General features: G+C 37.8%; 2 protein-coding genes and 1 long non-coding RNA gene across 3 annotated transcripts; 2 read left to right on the forward strand and 1 right to left on the reverse strand.

Annotated features, from left to right (window-relative positions):
- The first annotated feature begins 13,085 nt into the window (after positions 1 to 13,085).
- Positions 13,086 to 15,925, forward strand: LOC113271950 (protein FAR1-RELATED SEQUENCE 4-like). Its single transcript, XM_026521873.1, has 3 exons — positions 13,086 to 15,362; positions 15,437 to 15,529; positions 15,689 to 15,925. The coding sequence occupies exons 1-3, from the start codon at positions 13,086 to 13,088 to the stop codon at positions 15,923 to 15,925; spliced, it is 2,607 nt and encodes an 868-aa protein (XP_026377658.1).
- A 498-nt stretch (positions 15,926 to 16,423) lies between these two features.
- LOC113273493 lies at positions 16,424 to 17,864 on the reverse strand. Its single transcript, XR_003322435.1, has 3 exons — positions 17,583 to 17,864; positions 17,420 to 17,450; positions 16,424 to 16,736 (listed from the first exon to the last, which is right to left on the reverse strand). It is a non-coding gene; the product is annotated as an uncharacterized LOC113273493 (long non-coding RNA).
- A 3,394-nt stretch (positions 17,865 to 21,258) lies between these two features.
- LOC113271951 (F-box/kelch-repeat protein At3g06240-like) lies at positions 21,259 to 22,285 on the forward strand. The gene is made up of 2 exons (XM_026521874.1): positions 21,259 to 21,798; positions 21,884 to 22,285. Exons 1-2 carry the CDS (start codon positions 21,259 to 21,261, stop codon positions 22,283 to 22,285), a joined length of 942 nt encoding a protein of 313 aa, XP_026377659.1.
- The last annotated feature ends 204 nt before the right edge of the window (positions 22,286 to 22,489 follow it).

Here is a 22,489-nt window from a genome sequence, read left to right on the forward strand (position 1 = left end):
ACAACAACATTATCTACGCCTTGATTTCCTACAACAACTTCACCTTCATTTCCACCAGTAACAGCAAGACCATCATTTCCTCCTGAAACTCCACCTTCATTTCCTCCACTAACAGCAAGCACAAATTCACTTACTCCACAAACTCCAACTTCACTTGTATTACTTGCGTTTCCACCCAATGGTTTTCCATGAAGAGGTTTCGGAGTGGGCTCACTAGAAGGTGTTACTTCTATTGATCTTTTCTTCCTCTTTTCGTTTCTGTTCAAAGACAAACTAGACAAGAATGCAAAAGAAGAAAAGTCACGGCTGGGAAATCTTGAAAAAACCCAGCCGACAGCAAAAAAAAGGCTAGGATGTATGCAAAGTTCCATACGAAAATAAAGTTACGGATGGGTTAATTATCAAACGACCAAGACGGAATCAAAAAACGTCTAGGAAAAGTGAAAAGTCCAAGCCGCAACAGGAATAACAGATGGGATTTTGATTTATCGACCACACCGTAAAAACAATAACGGTTGGGAAGTTTTCTTTTCTCATTGCTTACTCATATTACGGATAGGAAACCTAGACGTAACCATTACCGCTGAAACATGAATTCGAACACAAAGATATTTACGGTTAGGAAACTCCCAGCCATGATTAAGTTGTTGCGAATGGGATTATTCTACCTCGTACGCATCGACTAAATTACGACTGGGAGTTCTTCGATTTCCCAACCGTGATACCTATAAACAGCTGGGAAACAAACATTTCCTAACTGTGGTACTTATTTACGGCTGGGAAACAAAGAACTCCCAGCCGTAAACAGTTTTTGAAACTGTTTTTTCAGAACTAAAATCTTCGAAACTTAATAAAAGATCGATAAAAATCTTAACTAAAGAGTGGGTATTTTTATTCATACCTTATTACTATCATCTCAGGAGTCTGGGAGGCTAGTGCATCTCCTTCATTAAATTCCTCTTCATCTTCACTTACCACTTCATTAGTTGAAGTTGGTTTCTCTGCTTCAATAGGAGGTTGATTCGACGAAGAATGGCCTAATTTTTCCTTTGCTTTCATGCTTTTATACAATGAGTTTAATCGACGACGTAATCTTTTTGAATCGACGATTAATCGTTGATGAACGGAGAAGAATAGAAGAAGAAGAAGAAGAAGAAGAAGAAGAAGAAGAAGAAGAGGAGGAGGGACAGAGAAGAAGAAAGGGAATGAAAAATGAAAAGGGGCGGTTTTTTGTTCTCTTTTAATTCACTCAATTTTCAGTTTTTTTTTTAAATTTAATGAAAGTTTGTTTTTTTTATTTTTATTAATCAGTTAATGGAAGGATAGAAGTGTCTTAAATGAAAATATACGAGGGTGTTTTTGAACTTTCACATAAATCTGATCTCCCCCTATACAATTTAGTCTCCACCTAGCATTTTAAGCCCCCAAAGTCACACCCCTCAAATCCCCAATAATAGAGTTCTATTTTTAACTGTTTATTTGATAACGAGACGATGTTACATCTATCGTCAAAATTGCAAGAGAATACGACAGAAAGTGTATCGATCGAATCGAGGGATAACAAGGCTTCAACCTGGGTTAGGTCTTCTCTGCCTTCATCGTTTCTAAATGCATCATCTCTAAAGACTTAAAGGCGTAGACAAATAAAGCTCCCACGTTGAACGGTGAGGAAACCCTCGCTTCCTATTGGTCAAAATAGGCCTTTTTTGAGTTTTGTGAAACGAGCGTTTTGGTCAGGACACTTGGCAATGTATGATTAGTTTAAAAAGAATAAGATTAAGAAAAGGAAACAAAATTCAATTTGGAATTCATGAAGTAACAATATTTAGGTGAAGACACTTGAAAACGTATAATTGGTTTAGAAATTACAAACTTAAAAGGAAAACATTATCGTGTATAAAATTTTATGGAAGTCTAAATTCAATTTGGAAACCAAGTAATTGCTATATATTAGGACTATTATTCCAAATTAATATATAAAGGGGGAAAATCCACATATTTTCTGCGAAAATAAAAATAAAAATAAATAAAAATTGCACATTTCCTCCACCTATTTAATGTATTTGTCCTGCCGCACCAAATCAAAAATACATCTCCATGGGGCGAGGCGAAGCCCCGCGCACACCAAATCGAAAATGCATTGCCACGGGGAGGGACGAAGCCCCGCGCACACCAAGTTTAAAGGAAAAAATACTAAATAAAATATGCACATATTTTCCACCTATTTAATGTATTTGTCCCGCCACACCAAATCAAAAATACATCTCCACGGGGCGGAGCGAAGCCCCGCGCACACCAAGTTAAAAGGAAAAAATAAATAAAATATGCACATATTTTCCACCTATTTAATGTATTTGTCCCGCCACACCAAATCAAAAAGACATCTCCACGGGGGGGGGGGGGGAAGCCCCGTGCACACCAAATCAAAAATGCATCTCCACGAGGCAGGGAGAAACCCCGCGCACACCAAATCAAAAAATATATCGGCTCCACGGGGCGGGGCAAAACTCTGTGCACACCAAATCATAAATACTTCGACATGGGGCGGGATGAAGCCCAACGCACACCAAGTTAAACGAAAAAATATGCCCAATACGTAGCACAGGCACAAATCTAGTGCAGTAAACAAAGCCACTAATTGGCATGTTATTTTGTGGTGAAGTTTGCATGCCTCTCACTACTTTCATGATATATTGCTATCGACTTCTATAATTGATTTATAGTTCACGTTTTGGCACTACACGAGTAAATAAAAGATTGGAGATGTCGGAGCAAATTGGATTGCTCGATCATAAAATGAATACTCCCTCCGTTACTTTTTAATAGACCCGTTTTTATAAATAAATATTTCAATAAAATAGGCTAGTTTTCTAATTGGGAAAGTCAAATGTTACTTTAATTTTCTGTGACCACTTTTCTTTTAACTTCTTTTGATGACAAGTGTTATGTGGACCATTTCACTTATTTCTTTGGCTGACAAGTGTCATGGGGACCATTTCACTTCACTTCTTTTATTGACAAATGTTTAGAGGACCATTTTCAATAATTAGTTCTCTTAATTTTCTTAATTTTCTCAAAAAAAAAAAAAACTGACTTATTAAAAAGCAACGGAGGGAGTATTAGCGTGTAAGCCCATAATACCATGGCAGCTACTTATGAATTTTCCTCGGGGTATTATGATGAGTGAATTTCGCAAGAAAACACAATACTCAGGCAGCTTCCACGTGTTTCTGAGGTTTTTAAATAATGATGACTGCTTCTGTGAAACTTGATTCTTCAAATTTTCTTGTATGGAAATATCATTTTTAATCAATTTTGATCAATACCAACTTAATTGGATGTTTTGATGGTTAGGCTGATCCTCGACCTCAATTTCTGAATGTAAATAATTTTCAGTTCTTAATTAATCCTTTGTTGTGGGAGTGAAGATCTATAGATTACTTTGTTGGATCATGTATGGATGCGGCTTCTCTTCCATCCTTAACTAGTGAGTTGCTTGGGAAACCTGCTACTCGTGATAAATGAATCATCTCTTTCAGATAATTACACCAACGCCTCCGCGGCTTTAGTGGTCTGGTTTACACAACAGTTCTTTAATCATAAATTTCATCTACGAGGTCAGTGGCATACAATCCAACAAGGTAACACTTCAATCTTTGATTTTCTTCATCGGACTATAAATCAATTTTCGATTTCTTGGCTCAAATGGTAAGCCGGTTCCTGATTTCAATTTGGTGATGTATACTATATATGTATGTCTTTAGAAGAGAATATTCAACATTTTTGATAATTACATTGCAAAGTGGAGAAAATCCTCTAGCATTTGTGAATTAAGATATAGACTCTTACAGCATGCAGTGGTTAAAGGATCAAGTGCAATATTTTTTTCCTCTTGCGGTTGATCCCACTAATTCAACTTAGGATTTTTTTTAGAAAATCCAATAAATTCAATAATTCTCATAAGAAACATGTTTTCATCCCAAAATACGGGGTCAAGGTCGACCAGTGAGACGATGGGGATAAGATTCATCATCGAGAGGGAAATAGCCCGGATCACCAGCTAAGGCTCTTAAATGACCGCTTAGTGATAAAGGAGGTATGGGTGCAGAGATAGCCAGGAGGTTTGCCTAGAAGTAACCACCCTTGAAAGAGTGCGTAATAGATCATTCATCTAGCGCTCTTGCGCCGAAGATGAACGGGGCTAAGCGATCTGCCGAAGCTATGGGATGTAAAAATGCATCGGTAGGGGAGTGTTCCGCCTTAGAGGAAACCACCCGAGCAAGAAGGTGTGGACGAATCGGAAGCGAGAATGTCGGCTTGAGTAACGTAAACATTGGTGAGAATCCAATGCCCTGAAAACCTAAGGGTTCCTCCGCAAGGTTCGTCCACTGAGGGTGAGTCAGGGCCTAAGATCAGGCCGAAAGGCGTAGTCGATGAACATGTGAATATTCATGTACTACCCCTTGTTGGTCCCGAGGGACGGAGGAGGCTAGGTCATCTGAAAGATGGTTATCGGTTCAAGGACGCAAGGTGAACTTAGGGTAACAAGGGGTAGAGAATATGCCTCGAGCCAATGTCCGAGTACCAGGCGCTACAGCGCTGAAGTAACTTATATCATACTCTTAGGAAAAGCTCGAACGACCTTCAACAAAAGGGTACATGTACCCGAAACCGACACAGGTAGGTATGTAGAGAATCCCTAGGGGCGCGAGACAACTCTCTCTAAGGAAATCGACAAAATAGCCTCGAAAATTCGGGAGAAGGTGTGACCAGGCCCGGGCGACTGTTTACTAAAAACACATGTCTTCGCAAAGTCGTAAGACCATGTATGAGGGTTGACGCCTTCCCAGTGTCGGAAGGTCAAGGAAGTTGGTGACCTGGTGACAGGGAAGCCGGCGACCGGAACCCCGGTGAACGGCGTTTGTAACTATAACGGTCCTAAGGTAGCGAAATTCCTTGTCGGGTAAGTTCCTACTCGCACGAAAGGCGTAACGATCTGGGCACTGTTTCGGAGAGAGGCTCGGTGAAGTAGACATGTCTGTGAAGATGCGGACTACATGCACTTGGAAAGAAAGACCTTATGAAGCTTTATTGTTCCTTGGGATTGGATTTGGGTTTTTCCTACGCAACTTAGGTGGAAAGCGAAGAAAGCCTCATTCCGGGAAGGCTCGAGCCATCAGTGAGATATCACCCTGGAAGAGCTAGAATTATAACCTTATGCAAGGACCTACGGGACAAGGGACGGTCTCAGGTAGACAGTTTGTATGGGCGTAAGCCTCCCTAAAGGTAACGGACGCGTGCAAACGTTTTCTCAGGCCGGATGGAGATTGTCCCTCGAGTATAAAGGCAAAAGGGAGCTTGACTGCAAGACCCACCCGTCGAGCAGGGACGAAAGTCGTACTTAGTTATCCGACCGTGTCGAGTGTAAGGGCCGTCACTCAACGGATAAAAGTTACTATAGGGATAACAGGCTGATATTCCCCAAGAGTTCACATCGACGGGTTCTCTGCCCCTGCGGGGATGGAGCGATAGAAGTTTTGAGAATCCAAGAGAAGGTCACGACGAGACAAGTTGTTTGTCATTACGATAGGTGTCAGGTGGAAATGCAGCGATGTATGCAGTTGAGGCATCCTAACAGGTCTATAGACTTGAACCTTGTTCCTACATGACCCGATCAATTCGATCAGGTACTCACCATCTATTTTCATTGTTCAACTCTTTGAAAACAATAAAAAACCATGGTTCAACTCTTTGACAACATTAAAAACCAAAAGCCCTGCCCTCCCTTTCTATCCAAGGGATGGAAGGGAAGAGGCCTTTGGTGTCCCCTCCAGTCAAGAATTGGGGCCTCATAATCACCAGCCAATATAATAAATATGCTTTTATCTCATGCCTTTATTCGTTCATGGTTCGATATTCTGGTGTCCTAGGCGTAGAGGAACCACACCAATCCATCCCGAACTTGGTGGTTAAACTCGACTGCGGTGACGATATTGTAGGGGAGGTCATGTGGAACAATAGCTCGACGCCTGGATGATAAAAAGCTTAACACCTCTCATTCTTATTACTTATTCAATATAAAAAAAAAAAAGTCGTTTTCTTCAAAACCCCAATTATGACATCCCTTCTCTCCCACTTCACACCTCGGAAGGCACCCTTCTTCTAGAGAGAAACGTGTTTTCCACATCTTCTTAACCTGAAATGAAATGGATGAGGAAAGGTTCCTTTTTGAGGGTACTCCCGAGAACATATCCCATGGAGATGGGGTAGGGCTTGTAGCTTAGAGGATTAGAACACATGGCTACGAACCACAGTGTTGGGGGTTCGAATCCCTCCTCTCCCACAACTGGCCCAAAAGGGAAGGACCTCTCCTTTACCTCTGGGGATAGAAAAATACTGATCGGGATAGTGGACTTACAGTTATGTAACTTGGGCGTGAGTCTTTTGTCGAAACGGAATGGTCTTACTTTTCATTTTTTTCTTGTTTATCGCGAATGATTCCATCATGAAAAAGGTATGCCCGGCCCAAATCTCCTTTTCATTCAACTCATGCTTTCAAGAAATCAATCCTCCGCATAAGTGAACTATTGATTATAGTACCATCACTTGTCAAAGTTGTAATATACTTGGACATGTTGTAAGTCGGTGCATATTTAGGTATGCTAAGAATCTTAAGAATGTACACACTGCTTTTGAAAAAGCTTTTGTATGCTTAGAAGTCAATGAAAGTCCTAATTCTTGGATTGCTGCTGAACATAATGGTCTGGTTAGTCTTATGTATCTTCACATACCAATGCTTCAATCTTCACATACCAATGTTTCTTCTGGTGAACAGAGTTTAGCCCTTCAAGTCTGGTTTGGTTACTAAATTATGGCAAAACAAATCACCTTAGTAATGAATCCTGCTACTCTCAATGAGACTCAACCATATATTCTGATGCAAATAAATTAATGGTGGTTGATGGTAAGTACTTACTTCCTATCACTCTTACTGGTTCTACTAATATCACTCCTGATGACATCTCTACGACTTTTGTGTTAAAGTATATTTTTCTAGTTCCTCGTATTAAACATAATTTATTTTAATTGCGAAATTTACTTATGCTAATTGCTTCTCATTTGAATTGTATCCAAGTGGTTATCAAATCAAGCTTTTCTCAATAAGAAAGTTCTTGCAAGTCTTCACATCTTTTCAGAGTGGCATTTAAGACGGAATATGTTTCTCTTTTGGATTTCCCAAACTTATGGCATCAAAAATTGGGACATACATCTTCTAAATTGGTTCATCATCATTTGGCTCTTACTTTAGCAATGAAATTTTCTTCAAGGACTTTCGATTCAATTTGTGCTTCTTGTCAACTAAAAAAGAGTAAACATTTTCCCTTATCCTTCTAGTTTAGTGTCTTGTAAGCCTTTGGCTCTTGTCCAGTCCAAGTCCCGTTCTATCATATTTGGGTTATAAGTATTTCATTTTGTTTGTTGATAACTATAGTAAGTTCAATTGGATTTATCCATTGAAACTGAAATCATATATTCTTGCTGGTTTTACGCTTTATAAAAAATTAATAGAAAATCTCTAAATTCCATAATTAAAGAGCTCCATTGTGATGATGCATGTGAGTTGGTCTAGGGACCTCTTTAAGGAAGTTTTATACAATTGTGGAATTTTAATGAACATTTCTTATCCAGAATCTTCTCCAACAAAATGAGGCTGCGGAGAGAAAAATACGATAATTAATAAACTTCCTATAAAGTTTTTGTAGTTCAAAATTAAATGTCTATATAAATGAAGTTCTTTTTTCTAAGAAGCATGCATTTTTTTTTGATCGAGAAAATAGATTTTATTGAGAAAGAAATGAAACATGTACACAATTACAAAGTGTCAAAAAAGATGCAAGTTACCTGCGCACTGCAAGAGACCCAGGATTTAACTAAACAGAGAAAATGGAACTTGTTAATGAAAAATATTTTCCCATGAGATGATGAACCAGTCGAGACTATAGTTAAAGTCTTTTCGAAAGGCAGTACTCCACGCTATGATACTAGCCTTTATTTCAATGATTACCTGAGACGAAGATCGATTTAAACCTTGAAATATTCTCCGATTACGCTCTTTCCAAATCCTCCAAAGTATAGCTACTGGAAGAAAATCCCATATATTCTTTGCAGGCCCATGAATGCTTCTTGAAGACCAACTTTTGGCCAGCTGCAGGATGGATTGTGGAGGAACCCAAGTGTAATAGTTTGGAGTAAGCGAGTTCCAAATATGTGTGGCAAATGGGCAGCTGAGAAGAAGATGGGTGGTTGATTCACAACTATTAAGGCACATGGGACATCTGCTAGAAAGCTTGAAGTTGCGCCTCTGTAAGGAGACTTGTCTGGAGATTCGGTCGAGGGAAGCACACCAATAGAAAAAACATACTTTGGGAGGTTGACGGGGGTTCCATATATGCTTATAAGGGAAGTTTATGGTGGGTACAATAGGATTCACATATGGGGTAGATAAAATGTTGTAGGCTGATTTCACCGAGAAAATACCTGAACTTGAGAATGGAGTGGGAGGAGCAGTAGGCAAAACATTCAACATTGAGATCAGCTGCAAAACTTCAGCCTCCTTGAGATTTCGCTTGAAATGAAAGGTCCAACTTAGTCCATCAACAGAGATGTGTTCCTTAATAGAGCCTTGCTTGAGATTTGCTATGCGAAATAAGGAAGCGAATTTAAATTGGAAGCTCGTTTCTCCTAGCCATGCATCCATCCAGAACAAGATAGATTCTCCATTGCCTATGTGAAGGGTAGAGTGAGAGATTACCATTTGTGATTGCATAGCTATGTGTTTCCACAGCGAGCACCCATATGCAGTGGAAGGAATTTTAGGTGCCCACACTGATTGATCTGATCCATGTTTAGCTATGATGATTGAGTGCCATTGTGAATCAGCTTCAGTCCCAAATCTCCAGCCCCATTTTGCGAGTAAAGCTTGGTTCATACGCCTTAGATTTTTTATGCCCAATCCACCCTCTTTGATAGGTATGTACAGTTGATCCCATCTGACTAGGTGAGAATTTTTCCCACCACCATCCCAAATGAAGTTTCGCATCATCCTTTCAAGCACCTTAATGACTGAAATTGGGGCTTGATATATTGAGAAGTAGTAGACAACTATACCGGAGAGGACTGATTTAACTAGCACGACTCGAGCGACCTTCGTCAGCTGAATTTTTTTCCAAGGACTCAAGTAGGGTTCAAACTTTTCCACAATGGGATCCCATAAAGATTTTTAATTGGCTTTAGCCCCAAGAGGCATTCCTAGATATGAGAAAGGAAGTGTCTCAGTGAGACAACCTAGGTTGGCGGTCCATTGGTTAATCTCTGGAACATCCCCAACTTTGATAAGCTTTGTCTTAGATTGATTTACGCGAAGCCCAGAAACTGCTTCGATACATTTTAAGAGTCTCATAAGATTGCAAAGCTCCTCCCATGAGGGATTAAGAAAGAAAACCGAGTCATCGGCATAATGAAGATGTGAGATAGTTGAATCGCCTTGTTGAGTCGAGAATCCTTCGAATAGGCCGTTATGTTCAGCATTGTTTATTGTCTTGGAAAGTCCCTCCATAGCTAGCACAAATAGTAGAGGGGATAAAGGATCTCCTTGACGAAGGCCCCGAGAAGTAGAGAAATTCCCAAATGGAGAACTATTGAGGAGAACTGAAAAAGTAGGAGATCCATAGCAAAATCTTAGCCAACTCAACCACTTTGGTTGAAAACCCATCTCGCGGAGAACAACTTCCAAGAATGACCAACTTACTCTATCAAACGCCTTTTCAAGATCAACGTACTTTGACAATGAGTCCGGGCTGTTTTGACTTGAGACGAGAAACTACGATCTCATTGGCAACCAGTACACCATCGATAATTTGTCGTTGTGAGATAAAACCAGTTTGGCACGGATTAACGAGCTTCGTCATGAGTGGTTGAAGTTTGGTGGCTAAGACCTTTGCAATTACCTTGTGAGTGCTAGTCAATAGACTTATAGGCCGATAATCTTTAACTGACTCCGCCTGCTTCTTCTTAGGAATTAAAGATATGTAAGTCGAATTATGTCGAGTGTCCATAAATCTAGTATGAAAGAATTCCTTCACAGCTGCCATGAAATCACTACCTAAAAAACTCCAGCATTTAAGAAAGAAGGCAATGGGATACCCGTCCGGCCCCGGAGCTCTATCATCACCAAGAGACTTCATTGCTGCAAAAATTTCTTCTTCCGAGATGTCAACTTCCAATTTTTGGCTTTCTTTAAAAGAGATGGAAGGGAGATTAAGATTACAAGGGATAGGGCGCTGTTGAAATTCTTCAGTAAACAATGAAGTGTAGAAATCTACTATGTGAGTTGTGATTTCATCTTTGTCAGTTGAGAGAGAGTCGTTGATATATAATTGTTTGATTCTATTTGATCTTCTTCGCAAAGATGCTAACTTGTGCAAAAAAGGGGTATTTGTATCCCCATATTTGAGCCAGTTGTTACCTGATTTTTGCTTCCAGGATATTGCTTGCTTCTTGCTTAGATCTTTATAAGTTATCTTAGCATTAGCCCTTCGAGTAAACTGAGGAGAAGGAAGAGAACCAGCATCAGCCTCCCTATGGTCCAGCTCCGCTATAGTGTCTAGACATTCTTGAATCTTTGGCTCAATCCTACCGAAAACATTCTTGTTCCCCTCTTTGAGCTTAGCTTTCAAAGCCTGCAATTTGTTCCAAAGAATAGTACTAGGGGATCCTGAAAATTGAAAAGAGCCCCACCACTCAGCAATGAGTTCCAAAAAGTTGGGATGCTCGAACCACATGAGTTCTAATCTAAATGGGAAAGGTCCCCACGATGGATCATCAAGATCAAGAACAATGGGGATGTGATCTGATGTAGGCCTTGTCTTGGCAAGTTGAGATGTAAATGGGAATTTGGCTTCGAACTCAGGTGAGATTAATATCCTGTCGATTCTAGATAAAACTGGATTTGATTGACTATTTGTCCAAGTGAATTTGGACCCCTTTAACGGTAGGTCAATGAGAGAGTGGGTGTTAATAAAATTGCAGAATTTTTTCATACTACGAGTTCTTCTGCACCTCCTGTTCTTCTCTTCGCAAAAACGAATCACATTGAAGTCGCCACCTACAACCCATGGATGCTATCCCATAAACCCCTAATATAATGCAATTCTCGCCAGAAGAATTTCCTTTCAGCAGGTCGATTAGGTCCATATACTCCCGTTAGCAACCAATGAAAATTATCTGCAAGAAATCTACATTCTACGGATAGAGAGTATTCACCCTCTAAACAAGATAAAACCTCAACTATATTTGGATTCCAGATGATAATAATACCTCCTGATGCACCTTGAGATGGCTGGAAAGTCCAACCCATAGACCTTGAGCCACAAATTTCAGCTATATCTGAGTTAGAGCACTCCTGCATCTTGGACTCCTGTAGAACAATGATGGATGGCTTGAGAGTTTTGATTACTTGAAGGACAGCAGCTCTCTTAGATGAAGAACGAATTCCCTGTACATTCCAAAACATGATTGTGGTACTCATTTACGACAGTTGGAGCCCTTAGACCTACTTGGTCTCGAATTCGAGAGAACAAAAGTTTGATTACCCTGCAATGAGAAGTTTAATCTTCTAGATTCCCGTAACAACTTAGCTGGAATAATAGGTTGAATGGGTGAGAGAGAATCTGGGACAGAGGAGGGGGAAGAGGGGGGGAGAAAGGGGAGATTGAGAAGAGGGATTTTCCTGAGCCAAATAACTTTCAAATGACAGGGAGAGATTAGGTGAAGTAATTAGAATAACTTTACCATCTAATCTGGATATTGTAAGTTGAATAAATGGACCTCTAGAGTTTGAAGATTTTTGGACAGTTAACCAAGCAGGATGATTTGTAAAATGCCAGTTATCAGAACCTTCTTCACCGCTTTTAATGGATTCAATAAGGGCAGTATGAAGCTTACCGTCCAGATCCCAAGTGAGAGCCCCATAAGCTTTGGACCTTACATCAGATATAATGATTTGGGTGGCAGCATTACGCTTGAGACCACCAATGGATTTAAGCTTGAGGCAAAATGACTTCTTTTGGATCTGGAAAGTGTAGGAAGATGGCGGAGGGGAGGGTGGTGGAGGAGGTTTGGTGGAGGAAGACATGTTAAATTTTAGGGGCGGAGGAGGAGGCGGTGGTGAAAAGGGTTAGGTGAGAGGAGAGAGACATGTTTATGTTTATGTGGAACAATAATTCTTTACGGACCGAGAAATTAAACCAGTCCAAAACCGAGCTGATGTGTCGCCTACGTGTCGTCGACGTGGAGGAGAGATCCTCTCAAAATGCGTCTGATTTTTTCTGACAAAAATCAGAAACATGTCTCTTCTTTTTAGCCGTTCATTTAAATATTTTAAGCCTCATTATGTTTCGGCCGTTAGATGTAGATCTAGATTTTTTTAGATAAGGTTCAAAAATAATTACTGAATCTTTATTCAGTTCTATTCGGTCTCTCTGGTTTGGCAAGTAGAAGATGTTGCTAACCAGAAGATTCTTCGTCTTTATTATTCTAAAGAAGGGTTCACTTTCATAGTAATTTTCATCATACAGTGGAGAGTAAAAAGAAGAACTACAAAGAGGTAATACTGTAATCATGGTTTAACACCCTAATTTGGATTTATAAATTCAAAATCACAATATAAAGTTTGATATTAAAATAATAATCTCCATTTCTTATGAACAATAGATTATTAATCTCTATGGTTTGAGAATCTTTAAGAGTTATTCTTTACTTTAAACTAAAATTATTTAGATTAACCTAATTAGTATGTTACAGGCCATATCTTTGTTTTTAAATTATAACCTTTTTTTTTCAAGTAGTTCTTGTTGTTTGACATGCTTGATGTACTGTTGTTTACCAAAGTCTAAACTTTATTATGATATGGATTCCTGTAATTTTTGCCATGTAATTTATTTTGCCGTAATTTCTATTAAAATTTCAGTAATTTCTAAGTTGCCCTAACAGAGACTTACATATCTATAAAATGATTTGTATGCAGGATGGACAATGATGTGGGATCGAAGGAAAATGATTTTGGGTTGGTTGAGACTCCTAACGAAGATGGAAGAAACCGTAAGTGTGATATAGTAGTGCCAAAAGTTGGAATGGAATTCGATGAGGTAGAAGAAGTATATGAATTCTATAGAAAATATGCAGCTGCAACAGGATTTGGATGTAAGACACGCTCGTCAAAGAAAGATGAGGGGATATTAAGGCATGTAACATATACTTGTGTTAGAAATGGAAAGCATAAAACAACATCAACTACTCCATTCGAGCTTGATCCTACCGGAAAATGTGAATGCAAGGCTAAGTTATCAGCAATTTTGGGTGTAAATCTTAAATGGCGAATCACTGTTTTTGTTCCCGAGCACACTCACATGACAAGCCCAAGTAAAACTCGATTCATGAGATGTAACAAGTTGATTAAGAAAAGTGTCAAAAGAAAAATCTTGATTAATGATAAGGCAGGACTTGAGATGTACAAGAATTTCAATATATGTGCAGCTGAAGCCGGTGGAGTGGAATACCTTACATATGATGAGAAATACCTTAGAAACATGGTTGCAAAAGAGAAGCGTTTGAAACTTGGCGAAGGAGATGCTACCGCACTTATAAATTACTTTGAGAGAATGCAAAATTTGAACGAAGATTTCTTCTATAGAATAGACTTAGGCGACGATGGTCGCTTGAGGAATGTTTTTTGGGCAGATAAAAGGTGCAGAGAAGCATACAAAGAATTCGGCGAAGTGGTTACATTTGACACTACCTACTTGACTAATAAGTATGCGATGCCCTTCGCTCCTTTTGTTGGGGTAAATCACGATGGCCAGTCGACTCTATTTGGATGCGGATTGATTTCTAACGAGGAGATTGATACTTTTGTTTGGTTGTTCCAAGCATGGCTCGATTGCATGAAAGGAAGTGCTCCACAAGCTATACTTACAGACCAATGTAGTTCAATGAAGGCTGCTGTTGAGAGGGTATTTCCGCATGCTAAACACAGATGGTGTTTATGGCATATCATGAAGAAGATACCTGAGAAGTTAAGTAGTCACAAGAAGTATCAAAACATAAAGTGCAGGTTAAAAAGAGCCGTCTATGATACAACATCTCCAACTGAATTTGATCAAAGTTGGAGCGAGATGTTGGAAAAGTATCCAAAGTTGAGATCAAGTAGATGGTTGAATACATTGTATACAGAAAAACATCATTGGGTGCCTTGTTATGTGAATACAACTTTCTGGGCTGGAATGTCGACTACGCAACGAAGTGAAAGCATGAATGCGTTCTTTGACGGGTATGTTCATTCAAGAACCACATTGTCAGAGTTTGTTGAACAATATGACAACGCTTTAAGAAGCAAAGTTGAAAAGGAACTTAAGGCAGATGCTAGGTCTTTTTCAAAAGTTATTCCAACCACAACATCTTATGAAATAGAGGAACAAATGCAAAATGTGTACACTATAGAAAAGTTCCAAGAAATTCAAAAGGAATTGACGAAGAAGATATACTGTGAAATAATTGACGTTCAAGATGAAATCCAAGATGGTATTCAAGTGACAAGATATGATGTACAACAAGAAATTTGGTATTACAGACTACCATTTGTAGAAGATGAAGACGGAAATTCAACAGATGAAGATGCTACAACAGCTGCAGGTTCAGATCAAGAAGATATTGTTGAAGTAAATAATATACCGACAGTAGAAGAAGGGGAAGAAGACGAACATAATCCAAAAGCTAAAAAAGTTATGAAGCATGTTGTTTTTAAGGTTTGGTATGAAAAGGATGAATGCAAAGTGAAGTGCAGTTGTTGTATGTTTGAGTTTCGAGGATTGCTTTGTACTCATGCGCTGTATGTGTTACTCCGTAACAAAGTAACCTCAATTCCAGAACGTTACATTTTAAGGAGATGGAGAAAAGATGTGAAATTAGCTCATTCAAAGGTGTCTTTGAGTTATGATAGTTGGCAGCTAACTCCCGAGGAAAAGCGTTATAAGGAGTTATGTGATTACTTTGCAGAGCTTGCCGATATAGCATCTCGAGATGATGATGAATGCAATGATATAAAAAACTGGATAGGCGAACAGTTGAAACTTGTAACTGAAAAAGTTCCAAATACCGCGAAGGAAGTGATTCATACAGAAGTGAACAACGTTATAGAAGTACAAAACCCGCGTGTTGTTCCTACGAAAGGCAGGCCATGTAAAAACACCTCGAAGCCTAAGGTATACAGAAAAAAGAAAGCAAACAAAGGAAAAGAAAATACTGAGGTATGGTATTGCTGATCTATTTGTTCGCATATTTTTATTATCATTCATTACTGAGTTATATGTTTGTTTTGTAGGTTTTGCAAGAAGTGCCGACGCAACAAAACATAATGAGTACAGTTCAAACCAGAAATATCAACCCAATTCATGAACAATATCATCAGTATCAGGTAAGAATATATGAATGGTGTTCCATCTTATTATGTTCAAATGCATTCCTTTTTTTTTTTATTATACTAGTTGATAGTTATGAATTTGTCAATCAGTTCGAAATCATTTAAAAATTTGGGCATAGCAAAAATCTTCATCTAATGGAGTTAAACTTGCAGCTTCATACAGTTGGACAATTTCAAAATACCCAAAATATGCAGTTTGGAGTATCGCAGAGTTACATAGGTGGATATTCGGGTGTGCCTCACATTTCACCTTACAGGCAGGTTGTTAATGTTGCACCTCAACAATTGGATAACATATGTTATGCACCTACATACGGCGGATTTCAACTACATGAAGGAGCACAAGAAGCTAATGTCTATCACCTTGCATCGTATCCGGAGCACCGTTAAGGCCACTCTAAGGAGATGCGCTTTGCATAATGATGAAGTTTTAAATGAATGTTTTGTTTTTGAAGTTGACATCTACTGGAGACTAATATTACATGTTCCATCTACTGGAGACTAATTTTTTGGGTCAACTTCCCATAAGTTTGTGCTTTATAATTTCCAATAGTGTGGAAGTTTAGTTATGTATGACTCTGTATAACCAGTCTACTGGAAACTCACATTACATGTTTCATCCCTCTGGATTTTTTGGGATAACTACTACTGTTGTTTTCTGCTACTTTGGGTAACTATCTTAGTTGAAGTATTTTCGTTTTAAGTTGGCTGTTAGTCATTAACTACTACTGTTGTTTTCTGCTATTATGGTTCATTCAATGACCAACCAAACCCTTAAATAGATGTCATAATACTTAACAGTAATTGCTAAAAAAAATAAAATCTTCGAAAAATAAAATTATCATTTAGAACTGATAATGAATTACATTCGAAGTCTTGTCTTCTTACGAGTATAAGGTTGTTCAATTGACAGTTGCTTTCGTTATTGTAATTACTTAACCAACAAATAAAATAATTGATAGACTGAGATTCAAATATTAGTTTGGTCGACAGATTCAAGATGTAATTCAGGTTCTCAGTAACGCATAATGTGTCAATTCCTAGCTCAGCCAAAACAGCATCAAGTTCTGCAAGTTCCTTTTCCTTCAACTCCTTCTTTGAAAGCTTCCTTTCTGCTCCTTGGGTGGAAAAGGTGCCTGGGTCATCTTCACCACCGGATCAACATGTACAAATCAAGACCATCATCTTCACTTTCACTTTCCTTTCCTGGAAATTTAGGCAAGTGTTTAACAATTATGAGACGTTGTGCAAGAGTAATTTACAAAAACATGCCATGACTAATAGAAAAAATTGTGCACTAACATCAATAACAGTCATGATTATTTCCATCTTGCTTCATCAATAAATAGCACAAGTCGGAGTGAACAAATTGTTTTACATATTACTTCGCAGTCTTAAAACGTTATTCCAAACAAATGAACATAACCGATGAAGTCTGCATCCCTTTCACATCAAGTTAATTAATTTTGACATGGTGCATTGGCAATAAGCATTAAAGACAGCTTTAAAAGCAAACACAACAGCATGTTAAGGCCCTGCAAATGGGTATTCCTGCTGAGATCACAACATCATCATACCTTCTAATCTAAATAATCAAATTCTCAAAAACTCTGACAATGGGAACTTTAGTAAATACATAACTGCATCTATAGGAACCTAACTTAACTCATCATATGAAACTCCCCCATTCAGTTATATCTAGAGGTCTTCTAAGTTCTAACTAAACAAGTTTTTAATCTAAACAGGTCTTTTCATTAATCTGATAAAAGTCTAAACCAAGTTTTCCTTACTTGATAGCAGCCTTAATCGGACTGTATGTCTCCTTCTTCTCAAGCACAGAGACATCAATAGTAGGAACATGGAAAACTATTCCAGTTAACTTACCATTTAATGCATGTAGCACCTTTCCAACAGCCTGTGCAAATATAATGAAAGGTTAGATGCAGCCTGCTAGCAAAGCATAAATAAACTTTAAAAGCAAAAGATTCAAATCATTTAAGAAACAACTTCAATTCCCTTAATGTAAAACAATTAAGCCATCACAAACCAATTCATTAACAGTAAGGGAGCAAGGAAATCTGCGGTTCAACTGGCATAGACACAACGTTTGAGATTCGAGGCTTCAATTCTGCAAAAATAGGAAACTAAAAAAGTGAAATTAAACAATTAATATAAATTAGACAACACAAGAAGATTATATTCCTCTAATTTATTTCAAGAAAATAATCAGTGGATGAAAATAGAATGAATGAAAAAAAATATAGGGGTGTTGAAGAACAGAGACCGAGATGTAGAAAATACAACGAAATTGAAATTGAACGAGTCTACATCAAACAATCGATTCTAAATGGACGATTTCTCTTCTTATTTTTTCGATTTCACTCTTAAGTACTTAGATCTGGAGATTTAAAGCAAAAGTTTTGAAGAAAAAAAAATCATAACAACAACTGTTCTTCCTCCATAGATTTGACGATTTGTATGAACTCTAATTTTCTTCTAAATTTTTTGATTTGAAACGAGGACGAACCCTACTTTTGTTTTCACTTCTCTGTTCTTTTTCTCTAAGCGGTATCAAAAGATTTCTGTTGGAGAGAGAGACAATGAAAGAGAAAGAGGTAAAGTAAAAGTAGAATCCTAGATCTGAAATCTAACGGACAACATATATTAAGACTTATTAAAATTAAATGAACGGATGCAACAAAGAGACATGTTTCTGATTTTTGTCAGAAAAAATCGGATGCATTTTGAGAGGATCTCTCCTCCACGTCGACGACACGTATGCGACACATCAGCTCGGTTTTGGGCTGGTTTAATTTCTCGGTTCGTAAAGAATTATTGTATGTGGAAAGGGTTAGGTGAGAGGAGAGAGACATGTTTAAGAAGCATGCATGATTACTCATTTTAAAGGTATTTGGATGTTTATGTTTTCCCATAGTATCACTCATACTAGAAAAGAAAAGTCGAGTCCAAAGTCATTACTTATGTGTTTTTTGATATGCTCCTAATCACAAGGGATGTAGGTATTATGATCCTTCTATTACTAGAGTATACACCAAAATTTATGTACTTTTTAGTGAATGTTTCTTTCGCTGTGCTGGTGGATCTGATTAGACTTATGTTGTTGTTTCATTCTCTTTGGCACTTCATCGGGCATTACCTTCTACTTTTACAAGTTTTCCTACTACAGAGGAGGTAACTCTATGCATACAAGGTCAAAATCTGGTGTGTTTCAGAAAAAGCACTTAGGATTAGAATATATTGCATGGAAAAGTTGAAATGCAATAGAACATGTTATTTCATCTCTAGTCAAACGAGATACAAAATATTAAATGTCTATGGAATTTAGTGTTTTATCTGAATATATTATGGAACCAAAAATATTTAAACAAGCTTCTAAGATTCCTGAATGGGTGCAGGCCATGAAAAATGAACATACTTTCTCTCTATGAAAATACCACTATCGGGAACATATTTTGTACACTCCTGGTATGAATGTGTTAGGATGTAAATGAATCTATAAGACTAAATTGAAATCATATGAAACAGTAGAAAGATTCAAAGTTAGGCTAGTTACAAAAGGGTTCATATTGATGAAATTGACAATGATGAGACATTCAGTCCTGAAGTAAGGAAACAATCATTATAACTATTTTAATTCTAAATATGAGTAACAAATGGGAGACAAAGATGTCTAAATGAAGCAACCATCTGGGTTTGTCTCTTCTGAACACCCATCTCGTGTGTTCCATTTGAAGAAGTCTTTATATGGACTCAAACAAGCCCCAAGGGCTTGGTTCTACACGTTCAATGTTGTTTTCTAATTTCATATGGATTCCAGATATTTGAGGTAAGCACTTCTATGTTTTATTAAACCAATTCCCGTGACCATATGGTCCTTATTTTTTATGTAGAAGATATATTTTTATTGGGGTTCTTCTGGTGCTTTTACTACTTTTCTTATCGTTGCTTCAAGTTTTGAGTTTACCATGAAAGACTAAGGGAAATTGAATTAATTCTTGAGTATTGAGGTAGTGATGAACTCTACTTCTGATAAACTTCTTCGCACTCAAACTAAATACTCTTTGAAGCTTCTCAAGAAGCATGATATGACTGATTGTAAACCATGTGAAGTACCAGTAGAACAAGGTAAAATAGCTTTTATTCTAGATGGTTCAATCTTGTCAGATTTTTCATCTTACAGAAGTCTGTGAGGAGGTCTGCACTATCTTACTCTCACTGAACCTGATATAAGTTTTTGTATAAACTATATCTCTCAATTCATGCACTCACATACTTATGTATATCTCCCATTGGCTAAACGTATTCTTAAATATTCGAAAGCCTCTCTTGATTCTGGCATTGTCATTAAACATGATACTTGGAAAGATCTTTCAGACAGTTCAGGGGTTAGATGTCCATATTCTCGTAAGTCAACAACTAGATATTTTGTATTTTTAAGTACAACTTATCACATATCGACATCGTATACATCTTATTTCATATAATTAGTAATCGTTCACTTAAGTTTTTTTTTTTTTGGGTATCTTGAGCTTCCACCATTAGGCATGCTCTTACTTACGTCTTTTCCACTCCTTTCATAGGTTTTTTACATCCAAAAATTATTGTCCATTCCACTTCGAAATGGAGATTTTCCTTTTAGAGCAAGTCTTATGGTGGAAGAATTCCATCTTCCATATTCCATGACACCTCAGCATTTGGAATCAATCATGAAAGCTCAAGTCTTATGGTGTAACTACAGAAACGCTAATCAATTTAGCGTTGGGCGCTGGTCAAAATATGGTTGAACTTTTATTGGATTTGTTTGTTTATAATGTTCTCTAGAACAGGTGGAGAATATAGACATATTTCATAATTTTTAAATATTCTCTCATAAATGTTTTTTGTCTGATAGTTAAGGTATGGCGAATAACGAACTGACACGTCACTCATATACCTGAATTAAAATTTAATATATATTTTTTTCTCAACATGTTTTTAGGGACACGTATGTATCACTTTTTAAATAAGGAAACATGTTTAAAGTTTGTTACTGGAGAAAAAAATTTAATAATACTTTAATGAAAAACGCTATTTTGAATAGCGCCTAACGCTATTAAAATTAACTTTTTTTATCATCTAGCACGCGATTTGGACTGGCACTCAGCGCTATTAAGATTAGCGTTTTACTTGGATTCCACACACCCTTCCATGAAATCATGGAACATGACTTGGAAAAAATGTGGATGATCCCAACTTGTAAGCCATTAGACTTGACATTTCACACTTTTTCCAAGCTTGGAATAGCTTGGATTCCATCGTAAGACTTGCTTTTACTCGTACCTTCCATGTGGCCAACCCATAAGCTGTAGGATTCAATAAGGAGTGGGCCGGGGTGGGCCGTTTATTTTCGTTGGTCCATCTATAGTCGTACACTACACTCTCCATTCCCCACTTCCCTCTTTTCTTTTTCACACCAACTCGACGTTTCCCTTTCCAGAAAACAAAAATCAATTTCTCAAACCTAAGAAAATTAGAAACCCTAATTTCTATCTACCTGCCTCACACTGTAAGAAAAGACTAGAAAAGACAGGAGCAACAATGTCCAGCATTCCAGAAGAAGTCTACCTCCAAATCCTTCTACGGGTACCAGTGAAATCCACATTTGTATGTAAGTGTGTTTGTAAGATTGGTTAGATCTAATTTCTAGTCCTGAGTTTGTCAAAATGCATCTTGATTCTAATGTCCAAAAGAAAAACTATAAGCTCATGTTTAATGGTGTTGTTGTCGAGAATAAGTGGCAGCTTTACCAATTGCACTCCATTAGTTATGATTCATTATCATCAGTAGCATCTACCTACGAATTTCAAGATTGTGTTGTTAAAATGGATTACTCATTCAAAGTTGCCGTTGAACATGATGCATTGAGAAGTTCATGTGATGGTTTGCTTTGCTTAGGGTTTTACAAGGGTTTTCCAAGAAATTTGAGTCTTTGGATTTGGAACCCTTCCACAGGGGAGTACAAGAAACTTCCTTCCCCACCGCGTGAAGATCCGAATGACAGTAATAACTTGTGTCTGTCAGACTACTTTGCCATATATGCTTTAGGATATGATTGCAATATAAATGATTACAAGTTGGTGAGAGTTGTAAACATGATAGGAAATGATAGTTCAATTTGTATTTATACCCTGGGATCAAACTCCTGGAAGTACATTCGGACCATCCCCTATAGGATTCATGCTTATAGATGGTCTTGGAAGATTGTTAGTGGAGTTCTTTATTGGTTAGTCAGAACCGTCGCTAATACCACCGTTATAGTTTCCTTTGACATCAGTTGAAGAATTGCAGCTACCAGAAGAACTTCTGGATAAGAAAGAATTCTTCAGTTCTTTGGGAGAGTGGGAAGACTGTCTCTGCCTACTTGTTAATGCTCATAACTCAAGGTATGATGTATGGGTGATGCAGAAGGATGCAATTCACAAATGTTGGACTAAACATTTTTCCATTACCTTAGAAATGGTGGATCCCTTTCGGTGGCTGATGTGGTCTTTCATGAATGATATGATTCTACTTAAGACTTCCCGTGATTTGGTACTATATGACCCGAAGAATGCAAGTGCAGGAGAAACATATAATCATCGTCCAATGCTGGTGGGAGAAGTGGAGAATTATGTCGAAAGCCTAGTTTCACTCAACTCTGGTACTTACTTGAGGGAGACAGGAATCTTGAAGTGTCAGATGGAAACATGACAGAAAACAGTTTACAAGGTAAAGAATTACAATGTTATATTTTGACAGTTTCTATGTTTTGTTCATTCCTGCAAACCTTTTGATATATGCCACGTAATGGCTTAAAGGATTGTGTTTTGTATCTAGTCTAGAGCAATATAAATTCCAATTTAGGATTTCGGTTAACTTTTTGTTGTCGTTTTTGTATTTGTTTCTTGTGAACAT

The sequence above is a fragment of the Papaver somniferum genome, chromosome 4 (genome assembly GCF_003573695.1).
Source record: "Papaver somniferum cultivar HN1 chromosome 4, ASM357369v1, whole genome shotgun sequence".
NCBI classification, from domain to species: domain Eukaryota; kingdom Viridiplantae; phylum Streptophyta; class Magnoliopsida; order Ranunculales; family Papaveraceae; genus Papaver; species Papaver somniferum.